Source organism: Chiloscyllium punctatum, chromosome 27 (genome assembly GCF_047496795.1).
Source record: "Chiloscyllium punctatum isolate Juve2018m chromosome 27, sChiPun1.3, whole genome shotgun sequence".
Taxonomy (NCBI): Eukaryota; Metazoa; Chordata; class Chondrichthyes; order Orectolobiformes; family Hemiscylliidae; genus Chiloscyllium; species Chiloscyllium punctatum.
Genome location: NC_092765.1, coordinates 19,660,719 through 19,681,193, shown reverse-complemented (window position 1 = coordinate 19,681,193; position 20,475 = coordinate 19,660,719). Strand labels below are relative to the sequence as shown.

The window sequence follows — 20,475 nt, the reverse complement described above, 5'->3', positions numbered from 1 at the left end:
GAAGTACTTTTGAATGATAGTCACTGGTGTGATATAAGCAACACATCTGTGAAGTTGTACTCGATAAGGTTCCATAAATAGCAATGTGACAGTGGCCAGATGATCTATTACAGTGATGATGTTGAGTCTACAACCTGGGTTAATTCTCTACATTTCTTCTAATAGTGCAATGGGAGCTTATTTTTCCATCTGAGAAAGAACTTTTGATTGCACAAACATCTTGACTGAAAGACAGCAGCTCCCACAATACTTCAATGGAGTCAGTTAAAAACAGAAGGGGCTACTTGGCCCATTCAGTCTTTGCCAACTCTCTATAGATGCATCCAGTAAATCCCACATTCCAACTTGATCCTCATAGCTCTGGAAGTTTAATTCCAATGTTCTGAAATCAATGATTGTTTCCAAATACATTCACTCAAGGGCAGACCATTGCCACTCACTGTGTAAAATAGCTCTCCCTTATTTCTCCCTGTGATTCACGTTCAAAATCTTAAATCTGTGATGCCTGTAGTTTTTATCCTATCAATGGGAATATGGCTCATCAGAACAGATCTTCCCTTATCTATTTTATATAATAACCTTGTGTACCTCCATCAAATCTTCCCTTCAAGGAAAACAATCTCAACCTTTTCAATATTTCTGAAACCAGTTTGGTAAATCTCCTCTGCAAATTACTAACGTGTGGTGAATAGAGTTGTACACAAGATTTTAAGTTGGAGCCTAATAAGAACTTTATAAATGCACAGCCTAACTTCTGTTCTTTGTATCAATGACTCTGCTTAGAAAGCCTAAGTTTCCCTATACATTTTGTGAACCACTCTGTCAATATGCTCTGCCACATTCAACTGTCAATATACATCAGCTGTACATTTTCTTTCTCCCCTCCTCCAGTTTTCCTAGAATGAGATTTGAACTTACAACCTTCTGGTTCAGATATAGGAGTGTTATCAACTGAACCATAGACAACCTAGACAAGCCATTAATGACTCAGGTCCAGTTTGTACAGCTTCTCATAATCCAGCAATTAACCTGAATAGTAATAGTACGTGTTTTTTTTTCAAATTGTATATACAGAAGTGCTCTAGCCACACAATTTCTGGTACAACTATAATAGAGCTGTGACTAATTAGACCAATTGGGAGAAAGTGAGGACTGCAGATGCTGAAGATCAAAGTCGAGAATGTGGTGCTGGAAAAGCACAGCCAATCAGGCAGCATCCGAGGAGCAGGTGCATGAACATTTCAAGCATAAGCCCTTCATCAGGGCATTCCTCAGATGCCTGCTCCTCAGATTCTGCCTGATCGGCTGTGCTTTTCCAGCACCACACTCTCAGCTAATTAGATCAATCAATTCCATCAGTTAGTCAATTAGATTACTTAACCGGAATAGGTATTTAGTCTGCAACAAAGAAAACCAAATGTTCACGAAGTAATTCACATATCCATTTCCATCTTTGGACCAGTTATATCATTCTCTAACAGCTTTGAGTTCCAATGCCACCTTGATCAGTCTCGTTCTATTAAAGGAAAAACACTTTAACAAATATTATTGTGGTATGCATCAGTTATTCATTTGCTGATGGTTTAACGCATCTTGGCCTAACATTCTCTGTTGCTGTATCATAATAAATACTCTACCCCTGAGTCTGTTTTCTCTCATTAAGGGTTTCTTTTTCTGATGTTTCCCCTTGAACTCCTCATCAACTCCTCTTCCCCAATGCAGTTCATATCGGAATTTATATAGAAATGTAAACTCATGCAGTTCATCTGTATCGATAAAATCTACAGAGCTTGAACTCTGATCGCAATCCAAGGCAGTAACGTGAAAGGCTGTTACTTATCTTGGCATGTATCCCACTGTCCTGAGGAACTCTGCTACATCAAAGAGATCATGGATTAGAATATCAACTGCAAGTATCTGTGCACTGATTGGTAGTGAACCTGAACATTAGGCACTTGGCTGGGCAAAAAGTCAACACTATTCAAAGGAAAACATGAGAGTTCTTTTTACTGTCCTGTCCAACACTTAACTATTATTCAGTTATTTAAAAGCATGATCTCATCACTATTACTCATACATTCATAGGATATAAGTACCACTGACTATTTCAGCATTTGTTGCACATCCCTAATAATTTATTGGAGCTTGCTATACATACATTGGCTCCCTCATTTCTACATTACAGCAGTCATTATACTTCAAAAATACTTCGATGAATTTAAAATACTTTAGAATGCCTTTGATATTGTGAAAGTTGCCATATTAAGGTAATTTTTTCCTTTAATATTTATCTTTTAACCAACATCACTAAAATAAATTAGCTGGTCATTCATTGCATTGCAGAATATGCCTTTTTCTGCAGAATTTGACTTTTATATTTACAGAACAAATTAGTTCAAGTGTATTTTATTGTAATTAAGAGATTTAAAAGATTATATTTTGGACTGTGTCTTTACGTTTAGGCTAAAGTGAAGCTGCTCGTTTGATTATTCCAAACTATGCCTGGCTTAGTCAAGGTGCAAGCTGAATAAGGTTCAAATTACCGGTAAATATTTTTCATCAACCTGCTCAGACATGTTATAACACACCTCTGGAATAGGTGGAACATGAATCCAGGCCTTTTGACCCTGTGCCACAAGAGCTTTGCAATGTTCTCAGTTAAATACTTACATTTCATTATGTTAAAGGCACTACACAAATGCAAAGTGTTGTTGTGTGATTTTGATCTTTCCAGGCACACACTCTTCTGCACCTAAATATACATTCTCCCTCTACATAGTTTCTAATCAACTTTGGAACACATAAAGCTTGAACTTGGGACTCCTGATCCATAGGTAGCAGCACTACCACTGCATCACAAGAGACCTACAAAGGTCTAATACAAAACATAGGTAACATAGGGGAACTGCACTGCTAATAAATAGATTTGCCAGCTCCAAGATTTTCAGCAGAAGGAATACCAAGAAGGGAAATCATAGGAGTTGGTACTATATAGGCAATTGAGAACAGGGTTTGCGGATTTTTTTTTGCAAGAAATCCATGGAGTATACTCCATTGGGGAGCTAAGTCAGAATGGGACAGGGTTGGAGAAAGACAGGTCACTAGCTGGCATATGCTAAGTGTAACAGTCCAATTTGAAAGTTTGTGAATATATACCTGAGTGAATAGGGAGTCAGTGAGTGAGATGGATAAATGGGTGATGTGGGTAGTTAGGTAAGTGGGAGGATGGATGAGGTTGTTGAGGCAGGAAAGTTGGAGGTTGGGTGCAGTGGGTAGGAGGGTAAGAAGGTAGGGCAGTATGTAGGTGAAGTGAAAAAAATGGGTGAGGTTGAGAAGTGGGTAGGTGGGTGAGGGTGAGTAGGTTGGTAAATGTGCAACTGTAGAATGTAGGTTCAGTCAGGAGAGTAGTTGGGTTTTGGGAGTAGGTAGGTCAGCGCTCATTGAGGGAAGTTGAGTGGCTGGGAGAGTAATTGGGTAGGTTCAGAAGTCCATCTGGGGAGGTAGTCACATGCCTGGATTGGAGTAGCTGGATTGGCTTTGGATTGCTGTCAGATGGTGGGGGTGGTTGGTGAGTAGTCAGGTTGGGTTGGGGAGTTAAGTCATTGTAGGTTTAGGTTTGGGTGGGGTAGGGAGGGTGATGAGGCCAGTTGTAGAGTTACCCAGCTGTTAAAGTGGGTTTTAATCTATCTAAAATTTTCTCCTGTTCCTCTAGTGGAACTGTCTGAGTCTCTGTCTCTAACTTTGATTCCAGTTCATTCAGGGAAGCTCGTAGGACCAGGGAAACAGCTCGTTGAAAGTTGAGGGTCAGGAAATTTCCACATAGACCTATGTATCAGGACTTTCACTTCTCCTGCTGCACATCTTTGGATTATCAGAATCTGGATGTACAGCCCGAGTCCAGAAAATTAAGCTCATTAAGGCAGGTGACCAAAAACTTAGTCAAAGATATACGTATTATGGAGCATCTTAAAAGTTTTGTGTGGCATAAAGACTTAGAGAAGTCTTAATCTGAGGCAGTTAAAGACATCACCACTGACTGGAGGGGTAAAGCAGACCAGTTATTGTGGTGCAGTCTTAATGACACTGCCTCTTGGCCAGGTGACCCAGATTCAAGAGATGCCTGCTCCCAGAGGCTCCCAATAATGTCTCTGAACAGGTTGGTTAGCAAATACTGTACCTACAAAAGAGGCCAGAATTATAAGAACACAGACCCCTTGAAGGATTCTACGATTGATGCAAGCGATAGAGGAGATATGGTAAGCCCGTGAACACAGCGATAAGGATTTTTTAAACTTCCAACCATTGATTGGCAAGATGTCAAAGGGTATTGAGTGAATGGTACAGGGTAGTTTGTAGATCAAAATATCCATGATAATCATACACCTTTTATTTAATAGATATGCATTTTAGAGAACAAATCTGGTTGCCTATGTGATGAGAGAAATAGACTTAATGTTGAATGAGGTTGACTTTGTCCGTCTCTCCATTGTCACTACCTGACGTGCTGAGTATTTTCAGCACGTTCTGCTTGATTCTCGGATCTCCGATATCTGCAATATTTTGTTCTGGTAGCTTTCACTTACCCTCTGGATCCATGGTTAACCTTTAAAACCATGCTTCAGGCTGTGTCAGCCGCGTAAATGTATTGCCTTTGGATATCATTTCTGGCACAGGACAAAAACATAAATATACCGCAGGCCATCTACAGCTGAAAGGTTGGAGGCAAAGAAACCCACATTGATCAGCCTGCTGTGCATTTGATTTTGTAAAAATATGCGTGCATATTTAAAAATGCATCTGTTCCAAGTTAACGGTATAGCAGCGGACATGTCAGTCTTGAAGGCCAGACATGCAAGGTGCAGCCAAAAAGACCCACGATCTTGATCCAACAACATGTATGTCGTGTTGTTGCCCCTGGAACCTATCGGTTTGCTGTAGCCTGCAAACGCGCCCCGGGCTGCATCGCCCTCTCCTCCCGGGACTGGGCTTTAAATACAATTCCTGCCCAATTCTTTTTTTAACACCTGACGCTCAGCACGTTCGGGACCCGGCGAAAGGTTCAGCCAATTGATGGTGGAGGGCGGGGACTAGGGAAGATGGTTGGCTGCATTGACCAATCATAGCCTGGGACGGCGGGAGGCAGCCCAATCAGAGTGCGTGGAGTGCCGTGCGTTTTGGCCAATGGGAGAGGCGTGGGCGGGGTCATACTGGGGGCGTGGCCTGGCTGGAATGTTGGTGGAGCCAAGGTTCGGAAATGGAATGTTTGGACACGGTTCCACCTGAGTCTCGGCGAGATGGATACAGTCGGCGATTGAGTCCGTCCCGGAGCCGCTCCCAGCCCCGGAGAGACACTGCACCTCCCAGCCAGGGCACGCAGCGCCCGAGCCACAGCGTCCGGAAAGCCTCGATCGGCTCTTACAGCCACATCCCCTTCCCTTGAAGCAGCTCCAGCCGAAACGGGCAGCCAGTTGCAGTACATGCCCCCGGCTGCCCCATGCCAGACTGGGCTGCCCCTGCTCCGCGCCCGCCTTTGCTTCGGAACCGGGAGGATGCCTCTTCAGTCAGCGCCGGCGTCTGGAAGTGCTTGAGATCCGAGCTGTCAGGCTCCTCTCTGCTCCGCCAGCACCGTCCGCTCCAGGTGCCACCTCCTGCAGCCTTGTCCCCTTCAGCGTCTTGTTCCCGAGGAGGGCGAATGGTCCCGGACACATGCAGGCCAGGAAGAAATACATCTCGATCGCATTCTGCGCTTGCTGGCTTTTGCTTTTCTACTTCGGGGGATCGCAGATCCGGCAGCTGAAGTTCCTGGCACGGAGGCAGAGCGAGGAGACGGCGATGGCGAGGAGGTGGCCGGCGTGGGACGACCAGGCGTCACTGAAAAGTTTCGCGGAGCAGCCGGGAGGGGACGTGGACGCTCGCCTGCGGGAGTCCCCAAGACTGAAGAAGGAGAACAGGGAGATGGTATACAAGGACAGCAGGTGTCGGATGGAGACCTGTTTTGACCTGTCTCTGTGCGAGAAGCGAGGCTTCCGGGTTTACATCTATCCCCAGGCTAAAGGAGATAAAGTTTCTGAAAGTTACCAAAAAATTCTCGCTTCCATCCAGGGCTCCCGGTATTACACTCCCGATCCACAGCAGGCCTGCTTGTTTGTCATGAGTATAGACACCTTAGACAGGGATCAGCTATCCTTACAATACATTCACGACGTGGACAACAAAATCCAGAGTTTCCCCTTGTGGAATAACGGAAGGAACCACCTGATATTTAACCTCTACTCGGGAACGTGGCCTGACTACACCGAGGATCTGGGCTTTGACGTTGGCCAGGCCATGGTGGCCAAAGCGAGTTTTTACATGGAGAGTTACAGGCCACATTTTGACGTCTCCATCCCTTTGTTTTCCAGAGAACATCCTCAGAAGGGTGGGGGAAAAGGCTGGCTACTAAATAACAATGTCCCACCCAGGAGAAAGTACCTGTTGGTCTTCAAAGGCAAGAGGTACTTGACGGGAATTGGGTCAGATACCCGAAACGCCTTACACCATATTCACAATGGCAAGGATATTATCTCACTCACCACTTGTAAGCATGGGAAAGACTGGGAGAAGCACAAAGACAGTCGCTGTGACAGAGACAACCTGGAGTACGAGAAGTAAGTGCAAAACCCTTCAGATAAATTGTCTAACTCTGTCATTTATGATTGAGTAAACTCCGAATAAGCGTTTGATATTTTGAAGGAAAGGGTTTATGGTCGCTGTGTTGTTACAGGTACGGGAAGTTGTTTATTTCGGATGCTCAGACTTCGTAAATTGAGCACTTTTAATCTTGGGGAGACCGTTTCTTAAAGTCTTGACTTCTTTAATACTTGGATACTCATGGATCAGTGCAGCTGTGGCTTAAAAATTCACTAAAAATGTTCTGGATGGTACACATGTGAGCGGATAATGATGGGAGATAGGGAGGGTATGTGGAAGATCGTTACTAACATTTTAAAGCTAGTATTTCTAACTGGGCACTGTTCGTTTGGTGGAAAGTTATAACTTCGAAATATAAGAACATAGGAAGTCTGTGCTTTGAGCTGTAAACTGGTCTGGATGGAAGACCACAACTTTGTGCCCCACTTTGGGACTGACAGTCAAAAGATTGTTAATACTCTGAATGACTTCGGTTTTTCCCTTGGGGAATTACAGTAACTCCTGTTGGAGCCAGTCTGAACATCGTATACACTTTCTTGTCAACTCCTGCACAGTTCTATTTTGTGTGTCGTCAGTGCTGGGAAATCTCAATGGCAAATTGCTATAATACCCCCCAGTCGCGTTGATTTAAGACCAGAGTCCAGATATAGAGGTGATTTTAATATCGGGGACATGTTTGTGTGATAACTACAAAGACGGGTGATTTAAAATTAGTTAACACCAAGCGGGAGAGTGAAGGGCAATTCCAACGTAATCTTGGAAGAGGTCAGCAATAATTTACAGGATTATCCTAGTGGATTGGAGAGAATAATAAAATTGTGAATTCTGACCAACATCAAGGTAAGAGTGTTGATGGCTATGGTCTGCTCGCTAAACCTTCATTTGATGTGAATTTTTGTGTTTTAAATTCTGTAGGATGGAATTTCATGAGAAGGGCTTGTCTTATGCATGAACCTTGCTTATCTGTGATAGACACTAATGTCAAAAGCAAAATTTCTGTTTAAAAGATCAAATACCTCAAATGCTTTGACACTCTCAGCCACAGTTACCTTTAGATGTTGAGTTCTATGGAAGTGATATTTAATCAAAATTGATCTATTCTCCTGAGCTTTTTGTCACAAAACTATTGGTTAGCATTTCTTCCAGCATTGCTGTCATTGAAGATCTGGTGTTGACTCTACAATTAGTCTCTCTGGTCTTTGGGTTTGTGAAGGATCAGTATTGCATAGAGTATGTGGAGTTGTGGATAGGAGGTACTTTGTTAATCAACTCACTGACTTTCAGTATCTTTCAATACGTCACTTGTCACGGTGGTCAGCATCACCTACAACTTATCTTTCCTTTCATAAACCAGTCTTAATAAGTGTTAATTATGGATATTTATTCTTGGCCACTGAATGTATTGCCTCAATGTTTAAGCAATACTTACTCAAACAGAACTTTACTGCTGCTGTGACAATAGTGTTACATGGCAGGTATCTGAAATGACTGTTTCAGGAGGACATTTCCACAACAGTCATGTTTTAAACAAACAATTAGGTCTGTGTTTGGCCGGTGAGCAATCTACATCTGACTGAGCATATCTAGTACAATTTCGGGAAAAAGCTTGAAATCAAGAGTCATCAGCTGTTAATCAGTCTTTAATGCAGCCACATTCTGCTGCTGATTAAGGTCAGACGTTGTTCAGAGTTTGAGGTATTTTAACTGTAACTATTAGTCATGACGTACTTGCTTCATTTGAGATATTTTTCCCCTTGAACTTGTTCCCTGGCATTGAGTTTCAGTTGCAAAGGATCTCTTTCTTTGTTCATGCTGGGTCAGCGTTTATTGCCCATCCTTATTTGCCCTCTTGCTGTCGATCTGAAGTGCTGTGTAGGCCAGGCTAGGTAGGGCTGGCAGATTACCTTCCCCAAAGGGTATTAGTGAACCAGATGGGTTTTTATAACAATCGACAACAGTAACATAGTCATCATCGGTCTAGGATTTTATCCTGGATATTTTAAATTGAATTCAAATCTCAACACGTGCAAGATGGGATTTGAACACCAGTCCCTCTAGTATTAGCCTTTGATTCTGGATATCTTTCTTAGTGGCATTATCGCTATGCTACTGCTTCTCTGTCAATTGATCTGTTATGTACGAATTAAGAACTCAAGTAGGCCAGCTGACCCTTAGAGCCAGCTCTGCCATTCTATGATCATGGCTAGTCTATTTGTAAAGTACTCTGATTCCCTTCATTATCTAACTAAAATGGCAATGCTTTAGTTTGAGCTCACATAATGATCAGACATTCAACTAAGGCAGGCAGTGCACTTGAACTTGAGTCTCAGGAGGAACCTCTGCCTATGTTCTTTGCCTAGCATGTCCCCTTAGGAGCTTGACTGTGCATCTACCATCACTGAGACTGAAGATGGACAGATCACATCAGGAATGGACTTTCCAGCATTTATATCCATAAGATTGAAATTGATGATTAAAGGGTTAAGTTGTGAGGGCACAGGATGAAGGATTAAGCTTTTACTCCTCTGAGTGTAGAAGGTTAAGTGATGATTTTGTTAAAGTGTTTAAGGTAAGTGAAGGAGCTGGGTGGGAAGGAAGAGAGAATATGTTTCATTTGATGGGAGTGGGATGGGTCCAAAGCAAGGAGTATAAACTTAATAGTTGAATGAGGCCGAAAGGCCCAAGAAGCAATTCTTCATGTAAAGGAAATCGGAAACTCTGTCTCTGAAAAGGTCTTGGATGATAGCTCTGAGATCAATAAGTTTTGCTCTGCTGAGGGCATAGGAATGAGCAGCAAAGGTTGCTGACAAATTTGAGATACAGATCAGCCATGAATCAAGCTTGAGGGTTGAATGGTCCAATTTCTGTGCATGAGATTATGTTGTACATTTATCCTGTCTCCTTTTTGGAGAAACTTTGTCTGTTCACTTTGCTGCTGAAACTGGAGTAATCTGTCATATATGGTCATTTTTAGTGTGTTGATGCACACCACTCAAGAATTCTTGATATCACTGATATTACTGTCAATTACTGTGCAATAGTAAATTTTCATATTGTAGCAAGGGACAACTGTTGTCAATTACATTTACTTGTCTTTTTCTGCGCCATAAATTTGCCTTTAATTTTTCTTTGATTTCCAGGAATTTCAGAGCAAAACTGTCGACCCACACTTTAGATTGCGACTATAATTATTCATCATTTGTTAATTACAGGAACTTGTTTACAGATTAGTATTCAATGTTTCAACAGCTCGGTGTGGCTCCATAGAAATTCTATGAAGTAATCTAAATTAATCTCTTAATTATTGTTTCACTGCATGTAAATTATGCAGGATTACTATCTGAGTTGGAATGGTAAATCATATTCCCATTGTCGAATTTAAACACATGCTTTTAGGGAAAGTGAAGGAACCTTGTTGTGTAGAGGAACAGTTTACTAAAGGTAACAATCTATGTTGATAAGGTCAACAACATAGAATACAAAGCAGAATTTTGAAACCCCAAGTTAGAATGTGAGGCTTATGAATGCAATAGTGTACTGATGTATCAAGTATTCAATATGCTGGAAGGGATGTGCATTGCCTTCCATAGGAGTGCAGGGGGAGAAAGAGATACAGATCCCACGCATCAAATAGGCATGTAGTTCATATAGGGTTCCTGGTGTCAGAGACTCAAAAACCAGACTTGAGTAGAGACAGCTGAGCATTTAAATAGCTGTGTGTGGCTAAAGTGCAAACTGCAAAATGTAATCAGTTATGTAGTACTTTGCATTTGTACTGAGGGGCTGCTGTATTGTTGAAGGCACTGTGTATTTTGAGATATTTATGATAGAAAAGGGCGTGATCATTTATCAGCTAACTAAACTTTGAGAGGACAAAATCTATGGCTGAATTGGAGTATATCAAAAAAAAGTAGGGAAGAGATACCAGACATTAATACATAATCATTAGAGGACTAACGTGACAGCTAATGTGATCTGTATGTAGAACAAGGACAATAGAACAAATCAAGGGAAATTATACCACTAAACTTAAAATCAGTGACAAGAAAGGCAATGAGATCCTTAAACAAAGGTATAATAGAAAATCATCTGGAAGCTGAAAAACTAAGGAGTAGTTGGTGTAGATTCCAAAAAGGTTGGTCATGCTGAACAGTAACAGTGTATTTAGATTTTCAAAAAAAAACACTGATAAGATATTGTATAAAGTTATGAGTAAGGCTAGATCATTTGGAATTGGGGACAAATAGCGGAATGGATACAACAAAATGGTAAATAGATTTTAAAGCTGGATTTTTAGATTAGCAAATGGCAAAATGTGATACTACTCTTGATCTTCATTTGCATGTACTTCTGATTCTAGTTCCAAAATTACTTAATTTAAAAATATGGAAGTGATGTCAAGTTGGGGATGATGCCATTAAGCATGGCTGATAAGGACACTCCTTTTACCCCATGCCATAGATCTATTATCAGATTTGATAATTAATCCTCGACCATCAGGTTCTGGAGTGAGACTCCGGCTTGGAGCTTGTGGCTCAGAGGAAGGACCACTACATAGCACCACAAGCCCAAAAAAGGGATGCAGGTTAATGAAGTCAATTTATTGATCAAGTGAGAAAGACAGAAAGGTTCATTTCCAGAGAATAGAAATGAGAAACAGAGGTTCTGTTCAGGCATGTGGACTATAGTGAACACTTGTGGTCCCTGTAGTATTATAAAGAAAAGTGGACTAGGGGACACTCCAGAATAGGTGAAAAGGATTTTCTAGTTTGATATTAGTATTGAGAGGCAGTATCTATCAGAAAAAACTGAATAGTTCAGTGCTTTTTTTTCCTCTACAATTGAGCAAACTGAGAGATGACATGATGGAGCTCTTCAGGAACAAAATGGTTTTATAAGGAAGACTTAACGATATTTCCATTTGCAAACACATCCTGAAAATCTAGAAAATCACTAATTAATCCATGATGAAGTTCATGACAAACTTTCCTTACAAAGAGAATGGTTAAAATGTAGAACTCACTACTAAGAGAAATTGAAGCAAATGCCCTAAGTACATGCAGGCAGATGTTAGAATAGGAGATGAAGGAGAAAGGAATATAACGATGCATGAAGATTTAGGTGAAGAGCAGCCTGAGGAAGCTCATTTGAAACATGACCATGGCCTTTATGAACCTAGTCTTAATTTATTGATTTTTGCTGGGGGAGGATGAGCCAATCTTATTTTTTTCAAGAAGATGTGGAGTTGTCATCTTAATGGTCTGGCCTGTATTCATCTTTCTTAAAGAAAAAATATCATAATCATTATTGTTTGTGGGATCTTTCTGTTTGTAAATTGGTTGCCATGTGACATGTCAAAAAATGTTAATTGACTATGGTGCAATTCCAGATATACCAAATTCGTTACTTTTAATTTTTTATTTTTAGTTTGCCTTTCAATACTGCTAGCAGAGGCAAACATCAATAGGGTCATGTGTGTCACAGAACCTATTGGGATCAAGTTGAATCTTTTTACTTATGTGATGTTGTCATTGCCTCCCTTAATGTATGGAATGGCCCAGTGGTATTGTTACTAAACTGTTAATCCAGAAAACCAGGCAATACCCTGGGGACCTGGGTTCAAATCCCTCCATGGCAGATGGTGGAATTTGAATTTAATAAATATCTGGAATTAAAGAGTCTGATGATGACCATGAATTGATTGTCAGCGGAAAAACACATATGGTTTACTAATGTCCTTAAGGAAGGAAATGTGCCAACCTCACCTGGTCTGGCCAACATGTGACTCCACACCCAGAGTGATGTGAATGACTCTTAACTGCCTTCTGCGATTAGGGGTGGGCAATAAATACTGGCCTAGCTAGAGATACCCACATGCCATGAATGAATAAAAAAAATTTACTTGTCACCCAAAAGGTATTCAATGGTAAGTCTCAGTCCAAAGATATAATGTCACTCTAGTTTGCTTATATTATAGCTTGTGTCTGTCATTCCTGTACTCTATTACTTGCATTGCTCCTGGCCCAGCACCAACTCCATTTTAAAATTCTAATCCTTGTTTTCAAATTGCTCCTGGCTTTATTCCTCTTTATCTCTGTTAGCTTTCAAACCTACAATCTCCAAATCTCATCATCCCTTTGTTTCTGGGCTTTTGGTTCAGCTTGATTTTAATTAACCTTTGGTAGCCATGCCCCTTGCTGCTTCAACTGCAAAGTCAGGAAATCCATCTTGACCTTTCTCTTCTCTTTAAAGATGCTCCTTACTGCCTACATCTTAAAGCAATCTTTTGGTTACCTCTTTTAAGATCTCTTGATGTGGCTTGTCAAATTTTGAAAATATACCACATTGGGGTGTTTTACTGTAATAAAGACATTATCAAAATGTGCATTGTTGCTTGGTTATATATTTTCTTGAGGGTTAAGCCTGCAACCTTCTGATTCAGAAACAAGTTGCAGTTCCAAGCTGACACGTACAATACCCCTCACAATACTTCTTTCACTTCTGAAGGATGTGCTAAGATGGATGCTTTTAACACCATTTAAGGAGTTAAATAAGCTCTTTACTCAATGTATGTTACTTGCAGCAATTTGCAAGATGGAAAATATGTACAAATTTCCTGAGATAATATGACCTCAGCAAAAAGGGTATTTGTAAGCATCATGGCAATTTTTGCTTTGAGCTGAAGCAGAAGAAGCTGTATACCTGAAAATTGTATCTCTTTTCTCTTCAATAAGGCAATTTGCACCTTCAGCAAGAGTTGCTTTTAGCTTCGTGGATTATGAGAGAGCCTTGGATCAGAGATACATTTTGGAGAGATGAAAGTGCTGAGTGAATTAAAAATATTTTCAAATCAATGTGGTCACACACCTCTGGTGTAGATGGGACTTGAACCCCAGCCTCCTGGCCCCGAGGTAGGAATACTGGTGAACAGTAATATTTTTATTGCTGTTCTAAACCATGTTGAAAGGCCATGTTAAAAGCATTGTTTGAAGAAAGGCGAGGAATGAGTTAAACCTAGATGTCATGGGGAAATTGTCAGTGAAGGGATCTCCCTCGATGGAAGTGACAACACGATGCCCTTGATAGGAGGATGAAGACCAACTGAATGGCGTTCTTCACACACTATGCATTTGTGACTGGTTATAAATGTGGATAGTAGAGGGATTTGTCTCAGAGGTGTCAGATTCAAGTTCTATACGAACACTTGAACACAAAATCTTGTCATCCTCTCCACTGTAGAAATAAGGGAAGTGTTGCACTGCTGGGCAATGTCTTTCAGATGAGGCATTAAGACAAAGTTTAACAACTCGGGTCAATATAAAATATGTCACAACACTGTTTAAAGAACACCAGTGAAGCTTTTTCCTCTTTTCTGATCAATACTTATTCCTTAACCTTCATCATGAAAAAAGCAATTTTTGAGGTCATTATCTCATTACTCTCTGTAGGAGCTTTCTGTGTATAAATGGGTTGCCATTTTTTCTTGCATTACAATAATAATGACACCTCATAAGTATCTAATTGTTTGTAAAGTACTGTTGGATGAGGCTTTAATAAGTACAATCTCAATTTTTGATTGTGATCTGGAGGAAAGATTACTGTGGATGTTAACAATTTTGCTAGCCCACATATCCACCACAATGGAGATCCTCTCTGTTCTTGCACGAATGGCAGGAGAAGTGGGTAATTTGCAGGTCTGCTCTGAACCCAGCATTTCCCATTTTCTTGGGGGATGAGCCATAGTATTTGCACAGGGATTTCCCAGAGGGACCTGGTTATTTAAGCAATCAGCTCTTCTCCTCAAATCTGGATTTGAAGTCTCTGGTGTCAGGGTACCTCTTGAGAGAGTTGAGTTTCACCTGTGGAAATGGTCCCAGGACACTTTTTTGAAGATGTGGGTCAGGGATCCCATGGAGGGTGGAAGTGTGTGTGTATTTATGTAAGTGTAAACCCTTTGGAACTGTCTGACATGTCAGGGCCTGTCAAAATATTTTGCCATGAATTGGAGCGTTTTTTTCTGAATAGTGTAAACTGCCATGCCGCTGTGCTTGCTATATGGGGTCAGATAGTTCAGTTGGCCAGACGGCTGGTTTTCAGTACAGACTGATGCCAATAGTGTGGATTCAATTCCCGCGTCGACTCAGGTTGCCAAGAATGATTCTCCATCTCAACATCTCTTGTCACCTGAGGCATGATGACCTTTGGTGTAAACCACCATCAGTTGTCTTTCTCCAAGCCTACGGTCCTCTGGAACTATGACAGTTTACCTGTGTTTGTTACATCTAACTAAATGCCCCAAAAAGAGAGGCGATTTTACTCCAAGTTGAAACAAAGTCTATCTTGCCCCTCTCCTACCTTCTATTCAGTATTGAAGGAGGAAAAAACAAAGCAGTTCAAACGACAAACTAATCTCTCTATATATGTTTGTGTGACAAGAGATAGAGACCACCAGATGGTTGGCCAGAAGACATTGCTGACTAGCCGCAGGTAAGGATGCCACTTCAAATGTATCATAGACATTTGTAGAAAGTGTCTTGAACTTCACGTGTCTATACTTCTTTAAAAAGTCCATTAACAAAGGAAATAAGGCAGTTGCAACAATCAAAAAATACTCTCTTTTCTGCATTGCAAAATGCCCTAAGATTAAAGTTCACATATGCTGAGCAAATGAATCTTAGGATCACAGGTCTGCCGTTAGTGTCTGTTTCCCATTTTTATTTACGGTCATACATGCAATCAGCCGCATGTGGTAGGTATATAATGTATTATACAACATTGGTACAGAAGCAATCTCTGTGCTTAATGACAGGGAATGCTGGTAACACTCAGCAGGCCAGGCAGCATCTGTGGTGAGAGAGAGAGACAGAGAGAGTTGATGCTTCAGTTCAGTGGCCTCTTGTCAGAACTTGATCATACTATTAATCATGTTCAATGTCCTGTGAGGAGGTCACCTTAGACTTGGTAGGGGAAAAATGCAGGCTATTACAAAGTCAAGTTTGAAGTGTTATCACAAGATTTGTTAGAGCTACCTGAGAATTTGGAAATGTTAATAACAGATGTTTGAGATGTACACTGAGTAGATTGCCTGTTTTTGAGGTCCTAACAATAAGGCAACATAGAATCCCTCCAGACTGGAAAGAGGCCATTCAACCCATCAAGTCTGAACTGACCCAACAAAATCATCCCACCCATACCCAGCCCTTCCACCCTGCATTTACCATGACTAGTCCACCTAGACTGCACTTCCTTGGACAATACAGGCAATTCAGCATGGCCAGTCCATCTAATCTGCACATCTGTGGACTGTGGGAGGAAACCCACGCAGGTACTGGGAGAATGTGCAAACTCCACACAGTCACCCAAGGCTAGAATTAAACTCGGGTCCCTGGTGCTGTTAGGCAGCAGTGCTAACCACTGAGCTACCACACTGATTCAGAGCAAGCTATCCAGAGAGTGGTGATATGTGCCGCAGCATCTGAATTAGTTGGTATGAATAGCATGGATGCATTGAGAGCAAGTGCGTTCAGGATATGAGGACAAAGGAATTGAATTATATGCTGACAGGATCAGACGACAGAAAGTGGGAGGTGGGATAGCTTCATGTGGAGAATAAAGAACTAAGAAGCAAGGGATTTGGAGGATTGTACTAAAGTAAGATTTGAACACGATTTATAAATAGGCCACTCAGCCCCTTGAGCCTGCTCTACCATTCACTAAAACCATTCCTGTCTACACGCACTCCCTTTCCAGTTACATCTCAGCCCTTATTCATCAAGAATCTATCTAGCTCCATTTTAAAAATATTCAAAGTCTATTCTTCCGTTGCCACTTGAGGGAGAGAGTAACAAAGACTCAAAACCCTCCCAGAAGGAAAAAACAAACAGTAAATGTACTGGACCATCAATTTGAAATATACTACATGAGTCAGAGCACTGGATCTCATTTGTCAGTTTTACCATCTTTCCCTATTGAGCTGCATGAAAAAATAATTCTCCCCACCCTGATGTGAATGGGTGAGCCTTTGACTAATAGTAACTTCCTAGTTATAGATTCTTCAACAAGAAGAAATGTCCTTTTTCAAATGCACTCTTTCAAAGCCCCTCAGAATCTTCAAAGTGTCAACCAAGTACCTTCTCTTGCTCATTTAAACTGCCAATGGATGCAAGCCTAGCCTAACCAACCTGCTCCCACACATAGCCTGCTCATTTCAGCTGCCAGCTGAGTAAATCTTCTCTGAAGTGCTTCCAGTGCAAGCACATCCTTCCTGTAATAAGGTGACCAATGTTGGGCACCGTACGTCAGACATAGTTTCAAGTGTATAACTGAAGCTTAACCTTTTTATATTTAATTTCCTTCATGATAAACAATAACATCCTGTTTGATTAGATTAGATTCCCTACAGTATGGAAACATGCCCTTCGGCTCAACAAGTCCACACTGACCCTCCGAAGAATACTCTATATTTACCCTTGATTAATTCACCTAACATTATTGGCAATTTAGCCTTCCTAATTACTTGCTGTACCTACATACTAAGTTTTTGCAAGTTATGCCATAGGACACCCAGAATCTCTCTGCATCTCCGAGATCTGGCCACTTATGCTTTTTTTTATTGCTCTGACAAAAATTAACAATTTCACAATTTCTCACATTATACTCTATTTTCTAGATCTTTGCTCACTCCCTTAACTCATCTATACCCATTTGTAACCTCCTTTATGTTTCTTCGAAACCTATTTCCTATTTACCTTTTTGTCATCAGCAGTTCCGTTTTGGGAGCTACTTGCATTTAAAGAGCCTTTCGTTTTGTTCTTTATTATATTTGTAACCTCAAGTCTTATCTGTTGATTTACTGTTAGATTTGTACTTTCTGTCATTGTATGTTTATCATTTCCTCATCACCGTTCTTTCTAATCTTGTCTTTTGCTGCAATTTTAGATTGGGCTTTGGAGAGATCATATCTGCAATACTGTGTACAGGTTTGGATTTCATACCTAAGGAAGAATATAAGAAGTTTGGAGTGGGTGCAACAAAACATTCACGAGACTGGTTCTGGGGGAGAGGATTGTCTGATAAAGGAGACATTGAATAACTTTGGCCCATATGAAGTTTAGAGGAATGAGTGATGATCTTATTGAAATTTATCTTTGAGACCATTTGACTTTGTAGTTATTGAGAAACTGTTTGCCTTGGCTGAAAAGTCTAGAATTCTGGCTCATAGACTTGGGATTAGTTTTTCTAAAACAAGGAGAAATCTCTTCACTTAGAAACTGTGGATCTTTGGTAAACCGCAATCCAGAGAACTGGTAATGCCAGTCAGAGAGTTTATTCAAAACTAAGCTCAATAGAATTTGGAATGTTGCAGGAATGTAGAGTTGGTGTCAAAATTATTGAGTGACAAAAAGGCTTGAGCAACTGAAAGGCCTATTCCTGCTCAAACACGTTTCTGATGTTGGCTCAGCTGGCTTGTTTCTGTGGTTCAAGTTCTGTTATGCACACTCTATCCTAGTGTTAAAATGGAACCAACATTTGTTATAAAGTCATGCAACACAGAAACAGACCCTTGGGTCCAACTCAACCATGCCGATCAAGTTTTGCTAACTAAGCTGAAATAACTCCACAAAGACGAGTATCCCATCGCCCTTTATTTACTGATCCAACTCCCTCAGAGTCAGCTATCAGAGTGAACAGGATGTCTGACACCCCTGTTCATTTTTAAAATTTTATTCAATGTTATACAAATTAACAACACATGACACATAACAATTAGCAGTCAAAAAACTACAAAAACTGGGGTCCTGAAAACAAGCATCTCCAGTCCCTCATAACCAACAGAAAAAGCAATACACAGAAACAGCAAAGCAAACTGCATCGTAATCCTCCAAAAACACATGGCAAACAATTGAAAACAGTGCATAAAAGAAAATCCACATGCCAGCGCCCCCAGTGAAATTAACCCTCCCCAGAGGTACACAAAACACAGTGCACATATGAAAACACAATTCAATCACAACTTACACGATCAGATACATGCAAACACAATATACACATAAGAATACAGTGCAACCCATGAGGGACAGAGTCCACTCCTGTTCTTATCTGTCAGTCAGGGCCCCCTGATTGGACCAGATTAGCAGCCTCAATCAGGGAACTCATATTCTATGAGGTTCACCTAGCTGACCTTGTTACAATCATAAAACTAGTCCCACGTATCTGAGTTTGACCCATATCTCTCTCAACCTTTCTTATTCATGTACCTATCCAAATGTCTTTCAAATGTTGGAACTGTATGTGCATCTATCACTTCCTCTACATTTCATTCCACACACGACCCACCCTTTGTGTGAAAAAGTTGTCCCTCGGGTGCCTTTTAAATCTTTCTCCTCTCACCTTAAAAATTTGCCCCATAGTTTTGAATTCACCCATCCTAGGGTTGATCTTTGCTATTCACCTTATCTATGTGCTTCATGATTATATAAACTTCTACAAGGTCACCTGTCAACTTCCTATGCTCCAGTGAACAAAGTCCCAGCCTCTGCTTATAACTCAAACCCTCCAGTCCCGGCAATACCCTTTTCTGAACCCATTCCAATTTAATAATATCCTTTCTATAGAATTGTTCACAGTACTCCAAAACGTGGCCTCACCAATGTTATATACAGCCTGAACATGACGTTCCAACTACTGTACTCAGCGGTCTGAGCAATGAAGGCAAGCGTGCTACCTTAACCACCAAGTCTACCTATAATGCAACTTTCAATGAACTATGTACCTGAACCACTAGGTCTTTGTTCGACAATACTACCCAGGGCCTTACCATTAATTGCAAGTCCTGCCCTTGTTTGTTTTACCAAAATGGAATACCTCGCATTTATCCAAATTAAACTCTATATGCCATTCCTCAGCCCATTGGTCAAATGATAAAAATCCCTTTGTAATCTTAGATAATCTTCTTCACTGTTCAGTATACCACCATTTTTGGTGTCATCTTGCTAACCATGTCTCCTAAATTTTCATCAAAATCATTTATATAAATTACAATCCAAAGTAAACTCCGCACTGATCCTGTGGAACACCAATGGTCACAGGCCTCCAGTCTGAAAAACAACCCTCCATCAGCACCATCTGTCTCCAACTGACAAGCCAATTTTGTATCCAGTTGGCAAACGCTCCCTGAATCCCATGTGATCCAATTTACTAATTAGTCTACCATGTGGAACCTTGTCAAAGGCTTTACTAAAGTCCATGTAGACAATATCTACCACTCAGCCCTCATCAAACCTTTTGGTTATGTTCTAAAAAAAAACTCAGTCAAGTTTGTGAGACATGATTTCCCATGCACCAAACCATACTGACTATTCCTATTCAGCTCTTGCCTCTCTAATTGCATGTAAATCCTAACTCTCAGAATCCCTTCCAACAATTTACTCACCACTGATGTCAAACTCACAGGTCTATAGTTTGCAGCCTCTCCTTACAGCCTTTTTAAAATAAAGGCACAACATTAGCCACCTTCCACTCCTTTGGCACCTCATCTGTGGCTGTAGATGGTACAAATATCTCTGCTAGGAGTCTCACATTTTCTTCACTAACTCTCCACAATGTCCTGGGGATATACTTGATCAGGCTCTGGAAATGTATTCATCTTTTTATTTAAGACCTCTAGCGCTCCCTCTTCTGCAATGTGGACTGCTTTCAAGATATCAATATTTATTTCCCTGAGTTCCCTAGCCTTCATTTCTTTCTTCACAGTAAAAACTGACACAAAGCGTTGTTTAGTATCTT

At 40.8% G+C, this 20,475-nt stretch overlaps 1 protein-coding gene across 1 annotated transcript in view; it reads left to right on the top strand.

Annotated features, from left to right (window-relative positions):
- The first annotated feature begins 5,217 nt into the window (after positions 1-5,217).
- Positions 5,218-20,475, top strand: part of LOC140453512 (exostosin-1-like) — a 255,525-nt gene continuing 240,267 nt past the window's right edge. The window contains exon 1 of the mRNA XM_072548249.1: positions 5,218-6,647. Within this exon, the coding sequence (XP_072404350.1) occupies positions 5,707-6,647 (941 nt within the window). The 5' untranslated portion in view covers positions 5,218-5,706. The remainder of the gene's footprint in view (positions 6,648-20,475) is intronic.